Here is a 26,038-nt window from a genome sequence, read left to right as displayed (position 1 = left end):
AAGAGACAGGAGAAAGAATTTGAAGGTGATAGGTAAGTTCTTGGTTTTAATGACAGTTTCATGGGTATACACATAAGTCAAAGTATATGAAAATGTTCTCTGTAAAATGAAACTAATTGTATGCCAATTATGCCTCAATAAACCTGTTAAAAGTAGAAAAAGAATTAAGGACAACACACACACACAGTACATTTCTAAAGAGAGCTCTTAAAAAACAGTAATAGTGTCTGTTGTTATCACATCAGATCCCGGTCCTCAGGTTTCCTAGGACTTTGCACCCAATCTTAGAATTTAAAAAAAAGTCTGACCAAGGAAAAAGTAAGATAAAGTCTGAATTTCTTAATCTAAATGGGGTAAATCTCAAAGGAACCAGATTCAGAAAAGGTGAGTAGAGAGAGGAAGAATGGATCAGACCTATGGGCCTGACTCACTTCTCCATGTAAATACCACTGGGTCTGAATGCAGCAGGTTTTCCAAAAACAACATTATCTTAACATTTAAAAGGAAAAACATCCTCTGTGGATAAAAGAGAAGTGGTCATTCCAACATAAGGCTAAAAATGGTTAAAGGATTGGCCTGACACATTGCAGTCTCCCTCTTCTTTAGAATGAAAGTAAGAGATGTGAGGAGAACTGACATGTGGAACCGTGAGGGCAGAAAGATGAGCTTTTTCTGCATGACAGTGTGTGGGTGGGGATGGCTGGATAGATTCTAACAATTTCTATGAGGTTCTGTTAAGTAGACTCCTTGGGAGATAGAAAAACACATGCATTAAGAGCACTCTGGGTTTGATCCAACCTGGGCCATTTCATCCCTGTGTGACCCTGGGCAAGTCATCTAGTGTCTGTACACCTCTGTTTCCTCATCTATAAAGTGGGGACAATACCTTCCTCTTGTGGTTGTGAGAAGGATTCAATCAGTTAAATGACAAGGAGTAAATAAGTCCCTTTATTTTACTGCCCTATAAAATTGTAAACATGATCTAACTATGAGATGTTATAATATTTTGATAAACCTGTTACTATAAGATTTACATTTATTCCCAGACTTGGAATAGTGGTTTTCCAGGCAAGTCTTTTTAAATATAAGAACTGGAATCACCCACTCCCACCTCCAACTGATGAATTTGTCTGTAACTGTGAGATGTACAGTCTTACAGTCATATCAATCACCTGGCTTTTGTTTAAACAGTTCTGGCAACATTGCATGAATTAAATCTTAGTATAAATAATAAGGATTTGTTCAAAAATATTTTCAGGGGAGGAATGGGAGGATTTCAAAAGACAAGTTCCTGTGAGATCTCCTGAATAGTTGCTGGTCAGAAACCTTGGATCTGGTCAGCATGTGTGAATCTCTGCTGTGGCTCCGCCAGCCCTCACCCCTGTAGGAAGCTTTGTACTCGAAATACTACAACACGGCGGGATCCGGACTTGTGCCCTCTGTGCTCCGACCTCTTAAGTCGTGAAGCTCTAATTGTAACTCCTTTGCCCTTCCCACCATAAAATATGTGCTCTTCATCAAATAATTACAGGATTGGAGAACCTATTCGAAAGAGAAAAAGATTTCCTTGGCCTTTGCCATCGATAATTTTCCCACCTGCTTAATTGCATCCTGTGTAATTACTCTTGCCCTGGAAAGGGGAAGGGTTGAAAAATGTCTCCTTGTCTGGTGTTTCGAAAGAATGCGAAATCGATATCTTGCCAATTGAGGCCTGCTTCGGGGAACTCCAGCTGCAGTTGGACCTCTCCAGTCTCCATGGGATACGAAGCCCCAGCACCGGCTCTCGTGGCCATCAGAGCTTAATCCTTTTGAAAGCAACTAGTTGGACGTGCAGCGGGGGAAGCTCAGGTGGCGGGAGGCTGGGCCAGCCCCTTTGAGCGGCGCTGTGGGCGTCCCGGGGGCCTCTGAGGGCAGCATCAAGAGCACACACTGGGCAGCTCTTGGGTGTCTGCCTTTCAGGCGTGATTAGAGCAAGAACGGCTTTGTAAATCACATAGGCATTCTCCTAAGCTATTTAATCTCCAGCCTAGGACCCCCTTGGGTGTAGACACACACTTTGCTGGGAATTTTCTATGTTGCTCAGTGAAACACGCCAGCAAATATAGGACTAAAATGGAAAGTATTTGAAACATGGTTCGGGGCAAGTCCCTAGTCACTGGAAATGATTGTCAGCTGAATACACCTTGTTTAATGACGTGGAAATTATATATTCCACTGCAGATTTTTATGATCAATTGTGACTTGGATCTAAATATTTGAACCCTAATGTCATAGAGCAAACGGATGTTCGTTCGGCTGGCAGGATTAGAGATGTATTCATTAGTAATGGTGGGACAGAAAGTCACCTGGCCTGTATGAGAGGAATGCAGGGTATGCCTTTTTCCTTTCTGTAAACCCAGGTATTCCTGCCTGACTTAGAATGCCTATTACTCTATTGTGTAGGGGGAGAGGACGGTGATCTTAGAGGAAGGAAAGTGTGTTCAAAAGTAATTAGGTCCTCTTTTCATATTAATAAAAGCATTCTGCTTTGCTCAGGCATCGAATTCCTAAAAGGATTTCGGGTAATACTGGAGGAGCTGAAGTCAGAGGGACGACAGTGCCAACAACTGATTCTAAAGGACCCGAAGCAGCTCAACAGTAGCTTCAAAAGAGCTGTAAGTTGCATGCAGGGGAATGCACTCCTGAAGACGTGCCATTGTTCTGGGGACTGAATGGTCTTTTGAGAGCCTGTGAAACTGCAGGAGGAGGGGCTGCGGAGTCCCACCCGCCTGCCCAGGTGGGCAAGCCTGCTCCACACTCCCAGAAACCTTCCAGCACCTCTTGGTGGTAAGACAGACACACCTCTCAGGTTACAAGCTGGAGTGGAGCAGCCATCCTGGAAGGTGGCTTTGTGGACTCTTCCCCACCAGCTTGGAGCCTCGGCTTCACTGTAAGAAAAAGTTTTGTCCATATTCCTTTTCATTTAGGGGTCCAAACCTAAACTTGGTCTGGAAAAGAAACCTGACTTTTTCCTGCCCGGGGACAACCCCCTCAACCCTAGAACTGTGTCTGGGGGACTATCAGGATGGACTGGAATTCTTGCACGTAGGTAGAGGGGTGGGTGATTTCTCCGTGACATCACACGTGTTTTTTGATCCCTTTTAGGGGATGGAATCTCAACCTTTCCTGAATATGAAATTTGAAACGGATTACTTTGTAAAGATCGTCCCTTTTCCTTCCATTAAAAATGAAAGCAATTATCACCCTTTCTTCTTCAGAACCCGCAGTGAGTATGGTCTTTCCTGCCTACTTTCCACGGGGAGACATTTCTCCTGCTTTTAAAGACATTTTGACAGAGATATGTTCAAGAGTACACGAAATACTAGTATGAAACTAGCATGGGGAAGAGAAAAGCATCCAGAAAAGCAATTTTTAAAATTAAGATTTGAACCACTACAATATTGTAAAATAATTAGCCTCCAACTAATAAAAATAACTGGGATTGGACTCTGTGGGAGAAGGCGAGGGTGGGATGTTTCGAGAGAACAGCATCGAAACATGTATATTATCTAGGGTGAAACAGATCACCAGCCCAGGCTGGATGCATGAGACAAGTGCTCGGGCCTGGTACACTGGGAAGACCCAGAGGAATCGGGTGGAGAGGGAGGTGGGAGGGGGGATCGGGATGGGGAATACATGTAAATCCATGGCTGATTCATGTCAATGTATGACAAATACCACTACAATATTGTAAAGTAATTAGCCTCCAACTAATAAAAATAATTGGGGGAAAAAAAAGAAAAAATAAAATTAAGATTTGACCCAGGCTTCCCTGGCAACACAGTGGTCAAGAATCCGCCTGCCAATGCAGGAGACATGCGTTTGATCCCTGGGCCAAGAAGATCCTCTGGAGAAGGAAATGACAGTGCACACTAGTATTCTTGCCTGAGAAATCCCATAGACAGAGGAACCGGCAGGCTTCAGTCCGTGGGGTCACAAAAGCGTCAGATACAATTGAGCAACTAAACAACAACTGGTCATCTAACCAGAAACACCCATTCCGGGCTTTTTATAGAGTGGACATGACAATTGACCTTTTTTGAAGGTGCTGCAATGCAGCCATGTAGTAAAATTGTTTAACTTAAGAAGAGGAAAAGAAAGTATAAGTTTATTTTAAGGTGGAGGGTAAGCATCAAATGATTCCATTCTGTACCTGTCCTCAGGAGGGTGGCCTCTGTGGGTGGCTGCCTGTCATTTTTTCAAGATTAGGTTAAGAAAATCAAGTAGTGTCCCTGAGGTCACCTCATTCTAGGAAGTTAATTTATTTAACATCTCTGTGCCAGACTCCATTCTAAATACTTTCCAAATATTAATGCAGTTGACCTCCATAACAGCCCTACAAAGGATTTAATCTTACCAAACCCACTTACTAGAGGTGGAGCCACACAGAGAGAGGTTAAAGGGGCTGCTGGGGGCTGGGATTTGAATGCCACGGAGCCCGACTCTGGAGTCCTCACCCTGCAGCCAACCACTGGCTGGACTGGGTTCCCCTCTCTGCCTGCCTCTCCTTTTCCACCTGTTCTGCACACGGTGTGGTGTGTCTTTCATCAGCACAAATTGCTGCTCTAGAGTTCTTACTCTGATTGTTTTCTTCTCTTAACACTGTAGTGGTTCTCTATACAGAGACGTTCATTTTCTTAATGAAAATAAGATTTCATAGGGCAGAGACCATGTGCATTTTACAGTATCTCTCAATGCCTTACATGTAACAACCAGATAGAGGATTCAAAGAATGTGTTTATGGAAAGCTTGCCTAAATCAAAACTAGCCTACTTTAATTTTCTTCATCAGAATCAGAGTCTCTCTGGGGGTGAGGTGGGACAGGAGGTGCATTTATCACCATTTCAGGGCACCATGACCTCAATGCAGCCTTTGATTTTCTTGGCATCGTAAGCACATTTTCCAGAGGGTCCTCCTGGGTTAGCAGCATGGCATATAGGGCCTCTCTCATGGTTTTTTTTTTTTTAAATCACATTTAAATCCTATTTCAAAGCTCCTCGTTTTCAGCACTGGTGCTGCTACCTAGTAGATGCCTGGATGTCATTTTTAGACTCCATCAAAAGGATTTTAAGTTGGAGAGCCTGCAAAAGTTAAAGTAACCTCAAGACAAGCTGCCAGGATCACTCCGATGTTCTCTTATGCCTAAACACTCTGCAGTTGGGTAGGGGCTGGCATTATTTCTATCTGCAGCTAAAACAGCCCCCTCCCTAAGACAGAAGCATGAACACAGTCTCACTGCCCTTGGCCATGGCCTTGAAGCTATGTAATACCTGACAAGCTTTTAAAATGTAGGTGACTTCATGTTGTTTCCACTTATGTGGCATAAGATGAACTGCATTAATATCTTTATATTGTACAATTCAAATTTTCACAAGATACAACTGGGCTATACTGAGAAGCATTGTTGAATCGATGCGGTTGCTGTGTTTGACACTCTTTCCAGCAGTGTTCAGTACCGAATATTTATATTGTATTGAATTGTTAGGTGAGGAAGATGTCAAACTGTCCTAAAACTAAAAACATGTGTCTTTCTTAATAGCGTGTGACCTGCTATTGCAGCCGGACAACCTGGCTTGTAAACCCTGTAAGTATAGCTGTCCTTGGGATTCCCAGGTGGCACAGTGGTAAAGAATCTGCCTGCCAATGCAGGAAACGTCAGGGAAGTGGGTTCGATCCCTGGGTTGGGAAGATCCCCTCGAGGAGGAAATGGCAGCTCACTCCAGTATTCTTGCTGGGATAATCCCATGGACAGAGGAGGCTAGCGGACTGCAGGCCCTTTGGTTGCAAGGAGTTGGACATGACAGAGTGACTGAGCACAATGTAGCTGTCTTTGTCCAATCCCAAGTGGAGTCAGGGTGCTCACTTGGGTCCTTCCTCCCCCTAGTCTGGAAGCCTCGGAACCTCAATATCACTCAGCACGGTTCGGACATGCAGGTGTCTTTTGACCACGCGCCCCACACCTTTGGCTTCCGCTTCTTCTATCTTCATTACAAGCTCAAGCATGAAGGACCCTTCAAGCGAAAGACCTGTAAACAGGTAAGCTGCTGGGTATGCATAAAGAAACCACTGCATGTTTCAAAGTGACCCCAGAGCCCCTGGAATTTGGATGGTTCAGTGTGAACATTAGGCTCTGTGGACTCTGAGCAGTGGGTAGAATGTTATCACTGAGTTCATCTCAGGGTCATCCTGAGTCACCCCTCACTCCCTAATTATCTAATTATCTCTACCCTAGCCGGCCCAGTGCTGACGTAGCCAGTGAAGTTTTACCAAAGGATCCGAAACAATGACGTAGTCGTCAGGTCTTTTGCATTTCAAACCTGAATCAGGTGCTCACTGTGTGCTGGTCAGCAAGTTCTATGGTCATTGAGTGTTTACAGCTCAATGAAACCAAGGCTGCTGTCACCCTCGCTTTAGAGATGTGGAACCTGAGGCCCACGGAGGTCACCTGGCCTGCTGCTTAAGGCCTCACAGCTAATCTGGGAGCCAAGTCACTAGCATGTCAGTGGCTCGCAACTTATACAGAGGCCAAGGTTAACTTGAAATTCAGTAACCAAGTTCTTAAACTTGAGATAGTCAGAGGGAGTGGGCGGTATTTCATGGAAGTTCACCAGACTGCTCGATGACCCCACAAGAGCACCAAGAGAGGTTTTTAGTTCTGGTGGCAGAAACCAGCGCCCTCCTAGATGCGTGTGCTGAGTTTGGTTTTCCTGCCCGCTCTCACCTCTGTCATTGACCTTCTATTGTGGCAAATAAAATATGCACAAATGGGAGGGTAATTTTTTTCCCCATTCTTTTATTAAGTAAAAGGTATTCTAACTAGCTTCTTTGTCTTCAGATAAAAAAAACTGCTGCTCAGGGCACCACCAGCCCAGCATAGACTATGACGGGGGTCGCAGGCTCTCCTGGGCCTTTTAGCAGAGGGAAGTTCAGATAACCTGCCAGATAAGCACAGTTGCTTTCTAATTGTCATCTTCTGAAACCATAATTGAAACTGGCGGGAAGTCTCCTTCATTCAGTTCCAGAACAAAAGAGGGGTCCTGGTGACCTTTATCTGAGAAGAAAGTTTTAAAGTGTTACTTGTTTCTTTGCAGGAGCAAAATACAGAGATAACCAGCTGCCTTCTTCAAAATGTGTCTCCTGGGGATTATATAATTGAGGTACACATAACTCAAGAAAGCCCTATTATTTTTATTAAAAAAATTTTTTTTTTGGCTGTACTGCAGGATCTTAGTTCCCCAACCAGGGACTGAACCCAGAGCCTTGCCAGTTAAAGCACCGAGTCCTAGTCAGTGGACCACCAGGGAACTGCTGTTTTTTTTAAAAGTTTTATTGAAGTAGAGTTGATTCACAATGTTGTGTTAATTTCTGCTGTATAGCAAAGTGATTCAGTTATACATGCACACATGTATATATATTTCCTATTTCATGTTCTTTTCCATTATGATTTGTCATGGGATATTGGATACAGTTCCCTGTGCTATACAGTAGGGCCTTACTATTTATCTATCTTCTGTATACTCATTTGCTTGGAAAAGCAGAGATGTATCCGACTGTTACTATCTAATCTCGGTTTGAAAATGATCACAGGCAGCAGCAGCTCTGCCCTCCGCTTGCCCCACTGACCACAGATGGAAAAATGAATGGAATCTGTTGAGATGCTATCACTTAAAAAAAAATAATACAGTATCCTCTGCTTTGCAGCTGGTCGATGACAGTAATACGACAAGAAAAGTGATGCATTATGCCTTAAAACCAGGTGAGATTTTGTGTGTGTGTTTGAAATGTTGCCTCTGAACTACAGAGTGGACCAAGATATTTGATACTTTCTGTACTTCATGGTTTAGGAAAAGAAAACACTTGAGCTCCTCACTCTTACATGATGTTCCATCAAATCTGACTTTCCTTCCACCCTAATGTTGATGCCAGGAAGATCAAAGCCAGTGTGCTACATGTGTCACTGGGACTAAATAAGTAGTCAGTTGTCCTCAGAAGCAAAGTGGTGGGATGGGAGGTTTCCTTGGGCATATTCTCACTCAAAGGTATTCAGTGGTCTCAGTAGATTCTAGCTGTTGAATTGTATGCTACAGTCTTTTAAAGTGAATCCTTTTATAATCACCGAATCATTACTAGAGAAAGGTGGTCAGGGAGTCTTGGAACCTGTTGTGCGGCTTATTTTTAAAAAGAAAAAAAAATGTTTCTCTTTGAACCTGTTACACTGCTGACATCTAAAAGCCTTCCCTTTGAAACTTCCCAGTGCATTCCCCGTGGGCTGGGCCCATCAGAGCCGTGGCCATCACTGTGCCATTGGTCGTCATATCTGCGTTCGCCACGCTCTTCACAGTGATGTGCCGCAAGAAGCAACAAGGTATTTGTGTGGTGTGTCCCACCCCCAATCCAAGTTGGCAGGACTGGGGCCAACAGAGGGCGACTGGGAGCACTTGGTCCCTCCAGGCAGTGACTGGAAAACCACACAACTGTAGTCAGTTCCCTGACTGCTGTAGTTCCCAGAATTAAAATACTTGACTCTTCACCTCAGGAGCCACTAAAAGGACGGGTGTACTTCCCTTCTCAAACTCAGGATGATGAATTCAGTAGCATATAGGAAGTCCAAAGGTATGAGTAAGGGAAGAGGTAGGGCTTTATCACTTATAAAAGTCCGATGACAGGAGGGAAGCTTGTGGGAAACTTGGAAGTGTATCTTAGTCTGAGTGGTGGTTACACAAATATAAACTCAGATAAAAATTTCCTGAGATGTACTCTTAAGATTTACGCACTTTACCTTTGTAAGTTGTGCAAAAAAAGCTCCCCTAAACCTCAATGAAAGTTTTAAAGGACGTCAGCTCTGCTGAAGCTTCATTGGTCCGGTAGCTGCACTCAGCTGCAAGAGCTGGTTCGAGATACCGCTGACCAGAGTGGAGGGTGGGGGTGGGTGGGTGGCCCTGGCAGTGTTTTTGGCTTAACCATGGTCAGTTTCTGGTGAAGAACAAATTTTGGCCATTTTTGGCTCCGCTGGAGAAATCAGCTGTCCCATTCCCAGAGGTGACCCAAGGGGCTGGTAGAGTTAGGGAGCTGGGAGTACGCCAAGTGACATGATGACTGAAGACGGCATCACGTCTCGAGCCGTGGGGAACAAGTCAGAGCGCTGCTCATGGGCACCAACCCTATCTTCTTGTCCACTTTAGAAAATATCTATTCACACTTAGATGAAGAGAGTTCAGAGTCCTCCACGTACACCACAGCACTCCCCAGGGAGAGGCTCCGGCCTCGGCCCAAGGTCTTCCTCTGCTATTCCAGCAAAGATGGCCAGAATCACATGAACGTTGTCCAGTGCTTTGCCTACTTCCTCCAGGACTTCTGTGGCTGTGAGGTGAGGAATGTAAAGTCTCTTCTTTTATCCTGGGTGGGATGTGTGCTAATAAACTCTTAGCTTCCAACTAGGGGTTAGCCCTGGCACTCTTCTTTGAGCCTGTCATAGCCATCATTGAAACGAAATGTTTGCTGACATTTCGTTCTAACCCTGACACTCCTGCTCAAAAGCCTTGAGTGGCACCCACCTGGCAGGAAGTTTTTTATGCTTTAAAGAGACTTGTTGAGTGTATGGATGGTGGAGGAGATGGCAGTGTGCAGTGGGGGTGGTGGGAGGAGGTCATCATGGCATTGGAGGGTCAAAGAGAAAATGGTAAGTAAAGAAGTGGGTTTAGACAGTTCTTTGGGGGAGCTTTGCTTAACAACATGTTAAGTGCTCATATGGTCTACTCTGGTTTCTTACCTATTCTTTTGAGTTAAGCTATTAACATGTAACTTTTTTATAATGTCATAGTGTTCATTTTAGAGTGAAGTTTGAAGCTCTCATGGAAAACACACTCTGTTTCTTACAGATGCAAGAACTGTACAATGATTCTGTTTTTTGTTGTTTAGTTGCTAAGTTGTGTCCAACTCTGTGACCCCATAGACTGCCAGGCTCCTCTGTCCATGGGATTTCCCAGGCAAGAATACCAGAGTGTGTTGTCATTTCCTTCTCCAGGGGATCTTCCTGATCTAGGGCTCGAACCTGCGAATCTGTGTTTCTACCATTGCAAGCAGATTCTCTTACTGTGGAGGCACCCTTGGAAGTTATCTGTGCTTTGAGATGGAGGGCTCAATGAGTTTCTTAGACTCTCTCCATGTGGTGAGGCTGCCCCCTAGTGTCAGTAAGGCATATTTACAAGGCTGGCAGGGTTTCCTAATGTATGAAGGTTCTAGCGGTGGGCTGATCAGCCTGAAAGACCAGCAAGTGGCACAGTCTTCAAATACAGACAACCCATTGTTTGCTCTACTTTGTGAGTGACTAGCCTGGGGAAAGGTGGGCTCAGTTGAGTTCAGTCACTCAGTCATGTCCGACTCTGCGACCCCATGAATTGCAGCGCACCAGGCCTCCCTGTCCATTACCAACTCCTGAAGTTTACTCAAACTCATGTCCATCAAGTCAGTGATGCCATCCAGCCATCTCATCCTCTGTCGTCCCCTTCTCCTCCTGCCCCCAATCCCTCCCAGCATCAGGGTCTTTTCCAGTGAGTCAACTCTTCGCATGAGGTGGCCAAGGTATTGGAGTTTCAGCTTCAGCATCAGTCTTTCCAATGAACTCCCAGTACTGATCTTCTTTAGGATGGACTTGTTGAACCTCCTTGGAGTCCAAGGGACTCTCAAGAGTCTTCTCCAATACCACAGTTCAAAAGCATCAATTTTTCGGCGCTCAGCTTTCCTCACAGTCCAACTCTCACATCCATACATGACCACTGGAAAAACCGTAGCCTTGACTAGACAGACCTTTGTTGGCAAAGTAATGTCTCTGCTTTTTAATATGCTATCTAGGTTGGTCATAACTTTCCTCCCAAGGAGTAAGTGTGTTTTAATTTCATGGCTGCAATCACCATCTGCAGTGATCTTGGAGCCCAAAAAATAAAGTCTGACACTGTTTCCACTGTTTCCCCATCTATTTCCCATGAAGTGATGGGACCAGATGCCATGATCTTAGTTTTGTGAATGTTGAGCTTTAAGCCAACTTTTTCACTCTCCTCTTTCACTTTCATCAAGAGGCTTTTTAGTTCCTCTTCACTTTCTGCCATAAAGGTGGTGTCATCTGCATGTTTGAGGTTATTGATATTTTTCCCAACAATCTTGATTCCAGCTTGTGCTTCTTCCAGCCCAGCATTTCTTATGATGTACTCTGCATATAAGTTAAACAAGCAGGGTGACAATATACAGCCTTGACATACTCTTTTTCCTATTGGGAACCAGTTGTTGTTCCATGTCCAGTTCTAACTTGCTTCCTGACGTGCATATACGTTTCTCAAGAGGCACGTCAGGTGGTCTGGTATTCCCATCTCTTGAAGAATTTTCCACAGTTTATTGTGATCCACACAGTCAAAGGCTTTGGCATAGTCAATAAAGCAGAAATAGATGTTTTTCTGGAACTCTCTTGCTTTTTTGATGATCCAGTGGATGTTGGCAATTTGATCTCTGGTTCCTCTGCCTTTTCTAAATCCAGCTTGAACATCTGGAAGTTCACGGTTCATGTATTGCTGAAGCCTGGCTTGGAGAATTTTGAGCATTACTTTACTAGCGTGTGAGATGAGTGCAATTGTGCGGTAGTTTGAGCATTCTTTGGGATTGCCTTTCTTTGAGATTGGAATGAAAACTGACCTTTTCCAGTCCTGTGGCCACTGCTGAATTTTCCAAATTTGCTGGCATATTGAGTGCAGCACCTTCACAGCATCATCTTTCAGGATTTGAAATAGCTCAACTGGAATTCCATCACCTCCACTAGCTTTGTTTGCAGTGATGCTTTCTAAGGCCCACTTGACTTCACATTCCAGGATGTCTGGCTCTAGGTGAGTGATCACACCATCATGATTATCTGGGTCGTGAAGATCTTTTTTGTACAGTTCTTCTGTGTATTCTTGCCACCTCTTCTTAATATCTTCTGCTTCTGTTAGGTCCATACCATTTCTGTCCTTTATCGAACCCATCTTTGCATGGAATGTTCCCTTGGTATCTCTAATTTTCTTGAAGAGATCTCTAGTCTTTCCCATTCTGTTGCTTTCCTCTATTTCTTTGCCCTGATTGCTGAGGAAGGCTTTCTTATCTCTCCTTGCTATTCTTTGGAACTCTGCATTCAAATGGGAATATCTTTCCTTTTCTCCTTTGCTTTTTGCTTCTCTTCTTTTCACAGCTATTTGTAAGGCCTCCTCAGACAACCATTTTGCCTTTTTGCATTTCTTTTCCATGGGGATGGTCTTGATCCCTGTCTCCTATACAATGTCATGAACCTCCGTACATAGTTCATCAGGCACTCTGTCTATCAGATCTAGTCCCTTAAATCTATTTCTCACTTCCTCTGTATAGTCATAAGGGATTTGATTTAGGTCATACCTGAATGGTCTAGTGGGTTTCCCTCCTTTCTCAATTTAAGCCTGAATTTGGCAATAAGGAGTTCATGATCTAAGCCATAGTCAGCTCCCGGTCTTGTTTTTGCTGACTGTATAGAGCTTCTCCATCTTTGGCTGCAAAGAATATAATCAGTCTGATTTTGCTGTTGACCATCTGGTGATGTCCATGTGTAGAGTCTTCTCTTGTGTTGTTGGAAGAGGGTGTTTGCTATGACCAGTGCATTCTCTTGGCAAAACTCTATTAGCCTTTGTCCTGCTTCATTCTGTACTCCAAGGCCAAATTTGCCTGTCATTCCAGGTGTTTCTTGACTTCCTACTTTTGCATTCAAGTCCCCTACAATGAGAAGGACATTTTTATTGGGTGTTAGTTCTAAAAGGTCTTGTAGGTCTTCACAGAACCGTTCACCTTCAGCTTCTTCGGCATTACTGGTTGGGGCACAGACTTGGATTACCGTGATATTGAATGGGTTGCCTTGGAAACAAACAGAGATCATTCTGTCATTTTTCAGATTGCATCCAAGTACTGCATTTTGGACTCTTTTTAGGGCATCCCTGCTGGCTCAGAGGGTAAAGTGTCTGCCTACAATGCGGGAGACCTGGGTTCGATCCCTGGGACAGGAAGATCCCCTGGAGAAGGAAATGGCAACCCACTCCAGTACATTTGCCTGGAAAATCCCATGGACAGAGAAGCCTGGTAGGCTACAGTCCACAGGGTCGCAAAGAGTCGGACACAACTGAGCAACTTCAAAGGTGGGCTAGTGTAACCTAAGTATGGGTGTAATAGAAAATTTGGAAACTAGAAAAGAATGACAAAGTTCAAAATGAATGATAATCTTAACTTGGAGAAGAGGAACCACAGTTAAAGTTGTTGTATTTCCTCCTAGTCTTTTTCTGCATAGATGAACTCATACATACAGTTTTGCATTTTGGATGGATTGGAGTTATTTTTTTCTTTCTCTTCACTCAGTGACTTTTTATATTATTAGTAGTTCTATGGAAACTGAAGTTTTAAGTAGACACTTGGTTCATATTAATGATTCACCATAATTGAGTTGTTTCAAATTGTTAAACATCTTTGGTTCCAGTTTGCCTCATTTCTGTTGATTTTCCAGAGATAGATACCTGGAAATGGAATTGCTGGGTCAGGCAGGAACATTTTTTTAAGTGGTTGGTCAGTTAGCTTTCAGAATGTATAATGTTAGCGAGAATTAAGGAAAGTGTAAGACAATTCAGGATTATTTTCAGCAAGTAGGTAGATGTTGGGGAGTTTCTTCCCTTTGGTAATACCTTAGAGCAAAAAAGGAAGTCAAAGTCATTTCAGAACCCTTTCGCCCATAAGAGACTGTGGCTGCCACATTTAGGCATAGGCATTGGGAATTAATTTCTGAACTACAAAATGAAATTGCCAAAAGAATTTGCAGCAGAATCAGGTGAAGATGGTCTGAGAAAGTGAAGCCCTCTGAGGGGCCACACATGTCCTGTGGTCTTACTTTGTCAGTGCTCCACTCCCAACTCCCTCCCAGACCTCCCCTTGGGTTAAAGGCCTGGTAGGGATGTGGTCCTGTCGACTGCTGAGAAGTCGTGGTGAGAGATGGCAGTCTCTACAAGTGAGTGAACCAGAGTGGTGGTGTTATTGCAGATCATCACCCTTCTCTCCATGCACCAGTCACCTAGTAAACAGCAGGCTGACCTCAGGGCTGTGAGAGTGGCAGGGAAGCCCTCTTTGTCACTCATACTATTTGTCGTTGAGTCAGCTGGCAGCATGAGTGGGCGACTCTGGCATCCAGACCTGAACTCCATTTCCCAGCCCACTTTGAGATCCCTCACCCACACCCTGCTATTACCACCTTCCAGTTCTCTCTTCAGGATCTGCCCCCTCCAGGCAGCCTCACTCATCAGATAGATCCTCCCTCATTTCCTCTGTTTTCCATGCTCACCATCACACTCTTAGGTTTACTGAAGGCCTCACATGTGATGTGTGACTTAAGCAGGTTGTCAGATACTCTGTACTTCTGTCTTCACTTGTAGGGTGGGAGTGGTAATGATCCCACAGTATGCTAAAATGAGAGCATGATGCAGAGGGCCTGGTGCTTGGTGGTTGGTCACCCATGGAATGTTAGCTGTTCCTTGGAGCTGGGTGGCCTGGAGCCTGCACATAGCAGAGATTTGGGGCAGATGATGAGCCCTTCTTGTAACACTGCCCATCTTGTCACTCGCCAAGCTGTACAGGTGAGTGAGGTTACCTGGTCTCTTTCCAGGTGGCTCTGGACTTGTGGGAAGACTTCAGCCTCTGCAGGGAAGGGCAGAGAGAATGGGTCATCCAGAAGATCCACGAGTCCCAGTTCATCATCGTGGTGTGTTCCAAAGGCATGAAATACTTTGTGGACAAGAAGAACTACAAGCACAAAGGAGGCGGCCGAGGCTCGGGGAAAGGGGAACTCTTCCTGGTGGCGGTGTCTGCCATTGCCGAGAAGCTCCGCCAGGCCAAGCAGAGCTCATCCACGGCGCTCAGCAAATTCATCGCCGTCTACTTCGATTATTCCTGCGAAGGAGACGTTCCCGGTGTCCTGGACCTGAGCACCAAGTACAAACTCATGGACCATCTTCCCCAGCTCTGCTCCCACCTGCACTCCCAGGACCGCAGTCCGCAAGAGCCGGGGCAGCAGCCGGGACGCGTTAGCCGAAGGAACTACTTCCGGAGCAAGTCGGGCCGCTCCCTGTATGTCGCCATTTGCAACATGCACCAGTTTATTGATGAGGAGCCTGACTGGTTTGAGAAACAGTTCGCTCCCTTCCATCCGCCTCCTCTCCGCTACCGGGAGCCAGTCTTGGAGAAGTTTGACTCAGGCTTGGTTTTAAACGAAGTCCTCTGCAAGCCAGGGCCCGAGAATGAATTCGGCCTCAAGGCCGAGTTGGCGGGCCCCGGGACACCAGCCGACCCACCCTCTGGGGGCCCACAGTTCGGGCCTGACGAAGACGTGGAGGCTGGACCCGTTGTCGCGGGTGCCAGTGCCGTCCTGCGGCCCCTGCTGCACGCGGGGAAAGCGGCTGGGCCCTCGGACATGCCGCGGGACTCGGGCATCTACGACTCATCCGTGCCCTCGTCCGAGCTGTCCCTGCCCCTGATGGAAGGGCTCTCCGCGGACCAGACGGAGACGTCTTCGCTGACGGAGAGCGTGTCGTCCTCCTCAGGCCTGGGTGAGGCGCGGGGAGTGGGAAGCTGGTGGTTCGGTGGGTTGGGTTCCTAATGCGGGCCACAGCCTTGCCCTAGGATTCCAGAATCCAGGAGAAGCTTTTTGCTAATTTTGCTGCAATTTTATTTGTCAGTTGAACCTTATGGGAAGTAACAAAACTACACTGATATAGCCTCCCAGGTAGGTAATGGGATTGTTAGGTGTGTGCGCTACAGAAATACTGATAAGAAATTATGGTGAGCTGCCCAGGACCGTGTTATGTAACATACAGTATGTGCATTAGATCGCCTTTCTAAAGGTGATACTAAACACATTGGGCCCCAAGTGTGTTGGATGAGTGTCTGTGGACCTGTAGATTTGTAGAGTTCACCACTCCCCACTTTGCCAATGTCTTTAAAGCCACATGTATTGACCCAGGGATTCATGGGGCATAGTGTTCTCTCCATTCTAGCTCAACACAGGCTCTGGTAGAAGGGCCTGCTTCCCCAGGGAACCCCCCACAGGATGCCATGTGGAGCTGCTCTTACTGTGCCTATAACCCTTTGGAGTTCATGCATGCAAACCTGGCCCTTCAGCTGAGGGAACTGGAAGCTGGTGGCAGGATGAGAATGCCCAGCCTTGAGCTGGTGGGGATGCCTGCCTCACTTGTGCAAAGTGCATGGTGCAAACCCAGATCCAGCCTCATTCTGGCCTGAGCACCCAGCAGTAACATGTGACTCTGCCCTCTCTTCTTTTCTTAGGTGAGGAAGACCCTCCTGCCCTTCCTTCCAAGCTCCTTGCCTCAGGGGCATGCAAAGCAGAACCTGGTTGCTGCAGCTACACTGGTGAACTCCACATGGTCGCCCCTTTGTAACAGAATGGAAGAGTCTAAGCATTGCCACTTTAGCTGCCGCCTCTCTCTGGTTCCCCAGCTCATCTCTCTGGGTATGTGGCCCACTTGGAGCTGAGGTCTCTTACAAGGATATTCAGAGCGAAATCCTGGCCAGTACTTGCTCTCCTTGCCTCTCTATTCTCTACCAAATATATTGGCAGAGTCTCCAGTTCTCTGAAACCATGTGGAACTGTGAAAGGCACGTCCATACTGTCTGACAGCAGCTTGCCATGTTAGGTCAGACTTTGGACTAGAGCCAATTTTGGGAGGTAGGGAAGAAACAGGAAAATACCTGCACTGATCATTCAGACTTAATTTATCTGTGCAAACTTTGCCAGTTAGCTATTGGCTGTTTTGATTTGAAATGCTGTGTGGAAAAAGCACTTTTGATGCCACTACAGCCCACAGAAGTCAAGTGCCAGTCTCTCTGGAATCCATGTAGTTAAAGATAATGCCTCTTTCCATTGTTGGTATGGAATTTACAATGCCAGGGGTGTTTAAAAAAAAGCTCTGGAGTCAGAGGTCAAGAAGGTAACTGAATATACAGTCATTTTTCATAAAAATGAGTCTTATATATTACTGGGGGACATGTCTGTCCAAAGAGGGGGCTGCAGGGCCAGGCCGATCACCATCTAGACCATTCTTTCTGAGATGGGTTGGTCAATGTGCAGAGGGCACTGGGGCCACATCTTGATCTGAATAGGCATCACTCAGGGGCCAGGTCTGCCCACCAAGTTTCCCTGGCTTATACTTACTTTGCTGAATCTCAGATATTGGTGCCTAAATGTTTATTTTTAAGAAACTGATACCTAACTGGGCTGTATTCACCGAAGTTGTAATTTGTGCTTTGGTTGACCTCTAGTCTAAAGCTCTGAACAGAAAATTAGGGATGAGAATCCACTGACAAAACAGCAGTATGTGGAGGTGGTAGCCAGTTAATCTGCTGAACTTGTTTTACCTAATGACAAACCTCTTTTTAAGAAGGTGAAAAGGAAGGGATTGTTACAAAGATGAATGTGCTCTTCAAGTATTGTCTAGAGAAGACATGGGACCTGAAATCATTAAATTCTTGAATCTTAAAGTACTTCCCTCACAACCCCAGCCTGTGAATAAGGTTTCATTTTCTTTTTGTTTGACTTACCCAATTAAAGATTTGTCTCTTGTACTTCATTCTACCAAAAATAGGTATTGAGAGCTTAAGAGGAAAGAATTTGCTTTAAAAGGGAGAAGTATATGTTCTGTTTTTATGAGTGACTTCTGTACAGAATTTTAGTTTCCAAAGGGAAAATAGTTGTTCCATCTCCATGACCTTAAGGGGGAGTGAATATCTTTTTCTGCCTTTTTCATAAATGCTGTTGGATTTTGGCACCAATACCAGGGACCCTGATTTTCACTCCTTCACAAAATAGGACCAATATTGAGGGGGGGACACTGAGAAGCATCCTAAGGTGGGGTGTGCGGAAGTGGGGAGGGGAGGACTTTTCCTTCGAGGCTCATGCCCAGCAGGTGGAGAAGGGAAGGCTTGCACCCTTGCTGGAAAGAAGAGGTTTGTGTGTATCTTTGATGCAAATACCACACTGCCTGCTCTAAAGGCAGCTGGCAGCTTCTTGGGAGAAGAACATGCTTGTCTGTTCTCTGGCATCGAGTTTCCTGCAGCTGCTCTGAGGGAGAGACAAGTGGGCTGCAGAACTGTCTCCCCTGTAAGACCAAGCATCTTGTTGGAGGAGGGATGTTCCATGTTGCCACTGTGGAATCCGAGATGAATGTAGAGTTTCTGCGCACCCGTGAGTGTCCTGCCATTCATTGTCGGCATCCATTCTGTGAAGGAGATAGGTCAGTCTTATTAATGTATGAAAATGCACTTTGGAACATTTTCAGAATGATTTCTTACTGAAGTCAAGAAATGGTGCATACCCCAGAAGTGCCATTAGGAGCTGTCTTGGAATAGACGTTCAGCTTTGTACGTGAAAGGAGGCATCTCTGAGAAACTGGCCCCAGAAACAGAGTCAAAGACTGGATAAGAAGCATCAGCTGAGTTCTGTGAGCATGGGCAGAGAGCTTGCTAAATAAACTCACTCGGAAAATGGAAAGGAAAAATTGTGCTTGGCCAAAAATCAAGTGATGCTTTAGTTTGGATTTAGGGTTTAGGTACTTATTTTGAAATACTAAAGATTGTGATGTTCAGCAAAATCAAACTTTTGTACCAAGTAATGAAAATGACAGTGCGAATGCCCAGCTCTGAATAGTTGAGAAGTCCAACTTCCTAGTGTTGTCTTATTACTTTCACTTTTTTTTTTTAACCCCTCCTCACTTCATGCTGGAAGTGGGAACGGTTACCGTATGGATTAATGCAAAACGTAGTTTTCGCAGAGGTGCTTTTGACTCACGAATGGTCCTGGATGGTGGAAATCATAGGACAGAATTCAGATAAAGGTTCAAAAGTCAGGCTTTCAGATGCTGGGGAACCAAGAATTCGAATATGGGAATGAACTCAATGAAGGGCCTTCATCCCGAGAGTAAAAGGCTCTGTAGCTCAGTTAGGTGGTATCCTCTGTACAGGAGGCCAGAGGTAGGTCCAGGCTTCCTTCAGCTAACCGGGGAGGGCAGGTAGTTGAAATGAGGGAGCTAGTTGTTTATCTTGACTCGCCGATGCCCTACATGTCTGCCACACATGACACATTAGCATTTGGCACAGTCGGCTTTTCTTAGAGCATGACCAGGTGGATGAAGGCCCAGGCAAAGGTGTGTTCTCCTCTGAGATGAGCTACAAGCAGTGGGGACTGCCTGGATGGGCCCAGCCCAGTCATACAGGGGCAGGAGTCTTTTGGAGGACTGAGGCCTGGGGCTGTGAGGCACGTTGATCTCCAGAGAATCAGAACTCATCCAGGCCCAGGTCCCAGGATTTCAGTGGGTGACCCAGTCAGGTAATAGTATTTTGAGCCCAACATGAGAGAGGCCATAAAAGTCATGAGACAAAGAGTTTTTAGTTGACACAATTATGATTGAAGACAGTCCCACATCAGAAGTTCAGAGTTGGGTTGTCTTTTCCTTTAAAAGAAGCAAAGGAAGAAAAAAGCTTTTTTTATTTTTTTAATTCCTGGTGAAGAAATGACATACTGTCCTCCCTAAAGAGAGAAAGCCCTGCAGTCCGCAACCACCTCAGCACTCATGGGGCTCTCTTAAGGAGAGAGGAGTTACTCTGTCTTTATTGGAGAGAGGTGGACAATGGCAATGAGAAGCTTATGAGCCTTTTCTAGTTGATATTGTTGGGAAAGAGTCTGTTCTTACTTAACAAATGCTGTTCCTTCAGGAGGCCCCCCTGTAGCAAGTGTAGTGATAAATAAGGTGTGATGACAAACCCTTCTCAGGCTCAGAGAGACAGTGGGGCCTGGTGGAGACTGTGGCCAGCAGACACCCTTGTGCTGCATCTACAGGGAGCAGCCGCTCCAACCAGTTGTGACCATATAGTGTTTCCTGATTGTCCCATTTTTCAAGAGAAACTGAGAATCTGCAGTTTTACATGAAAAAAATCTGATTATTTTTCTTTAGTATGGGCACTAAAATTCTTAATTGAATTCCGGAAACCCATGGGTGGACCTGATTTGGCCCACTAGCTATCAATTTGCCACATCTGCTTTAGAAGATTTGAAAAGAAAGGCATCCATGGTAATTACAGATGTCTGGTACCACAAGAAAATACTCTTGCTAAACGCAGCCAGAAGATAGATTGCTTTTTTTTTTTTTTTTTACCCATTGCTTCCCTAAAGAAATTTGCTATGATTGTGAATATATTTGAAATCTTTCGATTGTTTCTTCACACTTCATATATCTTAAGGAAAAGGCAAGGCAACTGTTAATTTCAAAATCAGGTTTGTCCTCATTTAAAAAATGTGACACTTGGAGCAGTTTCATTTAAATTCCACACCTTAAAGGACCTTATTTATAGTTTTAACTCTTGGCTTAATCACTTTTTTAGATGAATTAAATCACTTAAAAAAAATAAATCACTTTTTTTAATGCTGAGCTTAGGCCAGGCCCTAATGAGGAAAGCAGACATTGTGAAGAGTATGGCAAGGAGTCCTGAGTATCCACTAGAGCCAGGCATTTGCCCTGTCTTTGGTTTTAAATAACTTGTAAATTGATCTGTTTTGGAGATGTGTGACAGAATACGGAGATACCAGTCAGGAGTCCTCATGGAGTTGGATCATCCTTGCTATATCACCTCCTTTCCAGGTTCAGGGTGAAAATAAACAGAAGGAGATCAGACTGTAAGACAATAGCTTTCATGCCGATTGCAGAGCTTAGGGGGTGAGAGAAAGTTTGGATTATCTGGCAGGTGCCCCTATAGTGTCAAACAGGAAGGGTTGCGCATGAATTATTTCAGACATTTGGCTGTGGATGTGATACTGGATTTTCAGCGAAGGAGCTTCTGTAACCTACCCTGCTGATAGATAGTTCTTTGTACATCTTCCTTATAGAAATTCAAACCAGCCTGCTTTTGTTCAGCATGTAGTGGAAAAAGAACAGCTGGTCACCTTCGTGTATTTGAAAACCACAGTGAAGTCATCCCTCTAGTGTTTTTATTCCAGTGATAAATAATCTCACCCCTACTCATTCTTCACAGCTCTTGCTTGCCAGGGGCTTAATAACTTTCACTGTCCTTCTGTTTCTCAGCTTCACACTCAGTTTAGTTGCCCAAATAGAATGTGGTGCCTTATTCATATTGGTGCCTTGTGAAAGCCAAGCTCAGGATGGGGATTAACAGAAATTCTTACGTACCCAGCTTTTTTTACTATTTAGAAATATAAAGACGCTTTTTTAAAAGTGGTATATCACCTGTGTTCATTTTGAAGGTTGCTTACTACAGTTTTTTTTTCTCAGCAGTAGTCCTCTATCATATGTGGGTTTGTTATTTTTTTCCCTGTGTATTCAAACACTTGGTGCTTATTCTTGATGTGTCTGATGTCATTCCCGAGCTTCTTCAAGACCAGCTCTTACTTTCTGAGTGGCAACCACCCCTCCCTCCCAATTTTGGATTCTATTTTTATATATCTGTATATGTCACCTTTAATTCATGACTCACAGTATTATTAAATGGTGCAGACTTTAACCACAGATAAGATAGCAGTTGCTAAGGGCTAATTTGCTAATAGGGCAAGTGAGGCCCTCTTGGGAATTTTGGGCAGTTGCCTTCCTTCCTGCTCTTCAACTCCTCTCCAAAATTCAGTGAGGACCACAGACTCCACAAGGAACGTGTCCGTATTCTAAAGGGCTGGAGCCATGGCTCCAAGTTGACCAAGCACTGTGGTTTGTACAAGCAGATGTCTGACAAAAGCAAACCATTATGACTGTGTATCTGATGTTTTTATCAAAGAAAATTTCAGTGGAGAAGATTCAAAGAAGCTATCTTCTGTTTGTATGTGACAAAGACAAAGTTGGCCGCTCCAGTCATTAGCCAAAAAATAATTACCATTGGATGTCGCTAATGTGTAAGCATGTTATTTTTAATAAGTGGTTATTTTCTGTCTCAAGAAAAAGATGTAGTGAGTCTGGAGAGAGCAAAAGCTTTTGTAAAAACCAAATGTATTCATTTAGAGAGTAGATGACTTTTATTTTCACTGTATGTTTTGTTTTTCACTGCAGAAGCTCCCTATTACTATGTCTGGGGGGAAGGCCTGTGGAACAGTGGTTATTGCCATTGTCTTTGTTTCATCTTTAAGTTTCTCCTTTGTGAGCTTTGATGGAATAGTGAGCACTGACCAGCAGACTGTAGCAGTATGCTATATTTTTACATTGAAGATGTTATTGTCTTATTTGATTTGTACATAACTCTGTAAATAGGTGATAGTAGTACACAGGTGACATTTGCAAAATGTTGTTTTTGTACCCTAGAATCTCTGCATCAAATAAAATGTTTTGTTTTAAGATTGTGGTGGCTCATTATTTTAGGTCGTGTTTTCTGTTTCCTGACTAGCTGGGGTTCCTAGCACAATTTTCTGTGGGCCCTCGTTCTGAGAGGGAGAGAGATTACCCAGGAGGAGGAGTAGGTCAGGGTGGCTGGTCTGTCTGATACTTGCAGGAAAAGGAACCTGCTGCCCTTGATCGTTTACTCTACCCTCTGTCGGTCAGATACCTGTTGTCTCCTCGGTGTCTGGAACAGGGGCAGGGACACTTACCTCGAGGAGAAATTTGATTCTCAGAACAATGGACTTTCTTTGAAGAAATTGGAAAAGAAGTTGATGGATGCTGAAATTTGGGAGCCACAAATTTCCTGTCATTCAGAAAGAAAACGGTGCCTGTTCATTCTTCTGACAGATGGTGTCTTATCTTCTGTGTGCCATGTGCTCTGAGTTCTATCCCTGATGTATGTCAACTTTGGGGTCTCATTTTTGAGATTCTGACACCCAGAAACGGGGTATCTTTGCCGAGGGCACAAACAAGAAGTCAGCAACATTGGGATTCGTGCATCTGATTGAATCATCCTCATTCCTAACCAATGGGCTGTACTGTCTCTCAACATAATTTCCAAGAAGAAGAAAACTTGAGTAGCAGGTTACGGCGAGTTGGTTCCCTCCTCAGTCCACATATTGAGAGTACAGCTGGTTCAGATGTTAAGCAGACGGATCTAAAAGGACTCCATTGGAAGGATCTCATTAGGTAGATGCTGCAGTAAGTGAATACCTCTTTCCTGTTAGTGGTGAGAAAATCCTCTTTGGACAGCATGCTGCTAAGTCTCTTCAGTCGTGTCTGACTCTGTGACCCCATAGACGGCAGCCCACCAGGCTCCGCCATCCCTGGGATTCTCCAGGCAAGACCACTGGAGTGGGTTACCATTTCCTTCTCCAATGCATGAAAGTGAAAAGTGAAAGTGAAGTCGCTCAGTCGTTGGACAGCATGAGAAGCCCTAAGTTTTACCATGGTATTAAAAAGCAAGAGTCCATTTTTATATCTGCTTTGGGTTCATACAGTTGCCAACATCTGTGGGACCTCACCACTGGCTTTATTTACTTTGTTTTAGAAATGCAAACTTCATGTAGCATAAAGACCAGCTCCCCCTTACAGGCTTTAATTAGGAGACACTTAATTTAGGTTTAGTTGAATAAGAGGCTACAGGCAATAAGCAGGTGGATGAGGAAGGAGACATAATTTATACCTTCACTGTCTCAGGCATGGGTGTCCCTGGTGGCACAGTGGTAAAAAATCCACCTGCCAGTGCAGGAGGCCGGTTCGATCCCTGGGTCAGGAAGATCCCCTGGAGGAGGAAATGGCAACCCACGGCAGTATTCTTGCCTGGAGAATCCCATGAACAGAGGAGCCTGGCAGGCTACAGTCCATGGGGTCGCAAAGAATCAGACACGACTGAGCACGCATGCACGTCTTGGGCATAGTGAGTCCTTAATAAAGGACTCAATAAGACGTTTCCCACCCCTACCCACTACCCTGTCTTCTCAGTTGAGAGGAACAAAATCAGAAGTGGTTCAAGAATAGTGGAGATAGAATGAAGGGCAGGACAGACAGAAACAAGGGGTAAGGCCTTTTGCAAGGAGATACAATTTAAATGGGGTCTTTGAGATTAATGAAAAATAATGCAAGATCACTAGACTTGGCTCCCTGGCCTCTTTCTAGAGGGTTTTTAGACCATCTTTCACATTTATAGGTAATAAAATCTTTTTACAATATCTATTTGAGAGCCTAAAATATGTATTGGAGATGCAGTAATGAATAAGATATACATGATCCCTGCCATCTCGCTTCCACCTCATTCTCAGTATGGGACTATGGGCAAACCCCCTAATTCTTCTGAGCCTCAGTTGTTTCATCTGCAAGATGGGACTGATACCCACCACACTGGGTTATTGTGAGACTTATATGAGCTGAGGTTTATAGGGCACCCTCAGCCACACTTGGCAAGTGCTAGCCGTGTGGTAAATAGCGGTTTTTATTCTGTGGAAGAGCAGGTTTTGGACTACTTGTGGGCCCTATGGACATGGGTAGAAGAGAGTTCCCTGCTGATAGGAGCCTCAGCCCAGGAGCTCGGGCACAGGGCTCGGGCACAGGGCCCTGTCTCCTGGAGCACCTTTGTTACGTGCTACGCTAAATCATCTCTTTTCCTAAGAGAAGAGGATGGGTCTAAATGTGACTGTTGTGGAAGGAAGGCATGGGGCTTGTGGAGGGGGAGGTGCTCCTCACAAAACTAAACTAAGGCAGGATTCTTAAAAGTTGACTGTACATAGCCTGTAACAGTTGACTGGGTTCTCAGATCTGCCTGTGTCCCATTTACCGGGCTCATTGTCCCCTGATCATCTTTCAGCTCTGATAGAGGTACAGACATTTTTCTGAATTTGTTGCTTTAAGGTCCCTGTGCTGGACTACCACACTTTGCTCTGGCTGTGAACAAAGGCAGTGATTGTTCCTCTAACCGACGACGACCAACTCGTGGTTGGGGGGATTTCCCAAGTTTTAGAAGCTGGAGGGGATGCAGAGACCGAGTGATGGTCCTTAGGTTGAGGACCGCTCTTCCTGATGTGGCTGGTCAAAACATTCCAGGGAGCAGGCCAGGTGGCAGGTCCCAGACAAAGCATGGATATTCCCCACCAGCTGGGCAAGGCCAGGCCAGGCGGAACTCACAGCAAAGGCCAAAGTGTGACTGGTGAGAGAAGGCAAACATAAGCAGCACCTGCCTTTGGTTTATGTACTTGAAGATCCTGCACACGGTTATATAACTGTGCATTCTTGACGAGATTCTTTAATCATTGTGATTAAAGTGGGGCTTTGGTTTCAGGTACCCGGAACTTAGATCTCAGTCTGCGACTTTTGGGGGGACTCTTAAGCAGGTCACTTGAGCCAATCAGGACTGTTTCTACATCTGGGAAATAAGTAATAGCTCAGTACCAAATGGAGCTGAGGTGAGGCTTAACTGTGAGCCCAAGCAGAGTTACAGTCATAGAACCCAGTACACAGTGAGCCCCCCTTGCCTTTGGGGATGTGGTCACCTGGGGCAGGTTAAGGGATGTACAGTGATAGATATCTCCATTAGCCCTGGTCTGGGTAGCAGAGGGCCTCAGTGACCACAGTGGAGTCCCTGTCTCCTGGAGGACTCAGTTCTGCAGGCAGTTGGCTGGGACCAACTACAGGAAATGGCTACTTGTAAACTGCTGATAACCCAGAAGTGAACCCCAAAGTTATTACCTGGCTCTTAGCCAACCTCTTTTTTCTCTGTGTTTCTCTTTCTTCTCTGTCGCCACAGCAGAATTTGAGGATCCTCACTGGTGTGGTCCTGTCTTGGACCCTCTGAGCCATACTTTTCCTTCTCCCTCTCGAAGTCTCCAACCAGTCAGGCCTTCCTTGACCACTGTCCACCCTCATTCAGGTCCTGACACACGCCTTCAGGAGCAGCTCCCGTGTTTATTGCCAGACCCTCTCACTCACTAGTTCAGCTGCTCCTTGAGGGCAGGCTGTGCCCCTTGCTTATGCCTTCCATGTGGGCTGGACTTGGGCTTTGCTTC

The 26,038-nt window shown here is 45.0% G+C and overlaps 1 protein-coding gene across 1 annotated transcript in view; it reads left to right on the top strand.

Annotated features, from left to right (window-relative positions):
* IL17RD (interleukin 17 receptor D) overlaps nt 1-22,457 on the top strand; it is a 68,231-nt gene extending 45,774 nt beyond the window's left edge. The window contains exons 4-13 of the mRNA XM_043442835.1: nt 2,536-2,654; nt 3,145-3,265; nt 5,579-5,623; nt 5,924-6,075; nt 7,131-7,196; nt 7,741-7,795; nt 8,294-8,404; nt 9,222-9,406; nt 14,726-15,665; nt 16,402-22,457. Of these exons, the coding sequence (XP_043298770.1) occupies nt 2,536-2,654; nt 3,145-3,265; nt 5,579-5,623; nt 5,924-6,075; nt 7,131-7,196; nt 7,741-7,795; nt 8,294-8,404; nt 9,222-9,406; nt 14,726-15,665; nt 16,402-16,514 (1,907 nt within the window). The 3' untranslated portion in view covers nt 16,515-22,457. The remainder of the gene's footprint in view (nt 1-2,535; nt 2,655-3,144; nt 3,266-5,578; nt 5,624-5,923; nt 6,076-7,130; nt 7,197-7,740; nt 7,796-8,293; nt 8,405-9,221; nt 9,407-14,725; nt 15,666-16,401) is intronic.
* The last annotated feature ends 3,581 nt before the right edge of the window (nt 22,458-26,038 follow it).

This window comes from Cervus canadensis, chromosome 22, assembly GCF_019320065.1.
Source record: "Cervus canadensis isolate Bull #8, Minnesota chromosome 22, ASM1932006v1, whole genome shotgun sequence".
NCBI classification, from domain to species: Eukaryota; Metazoa; Chordata; class Mammalia; order Artiodactyla; family Cervidae; genus Cervus; species Cervus canadensis.
This window is presented reverse-complemented; position numbering and strand designations above follow the sequence as displayed.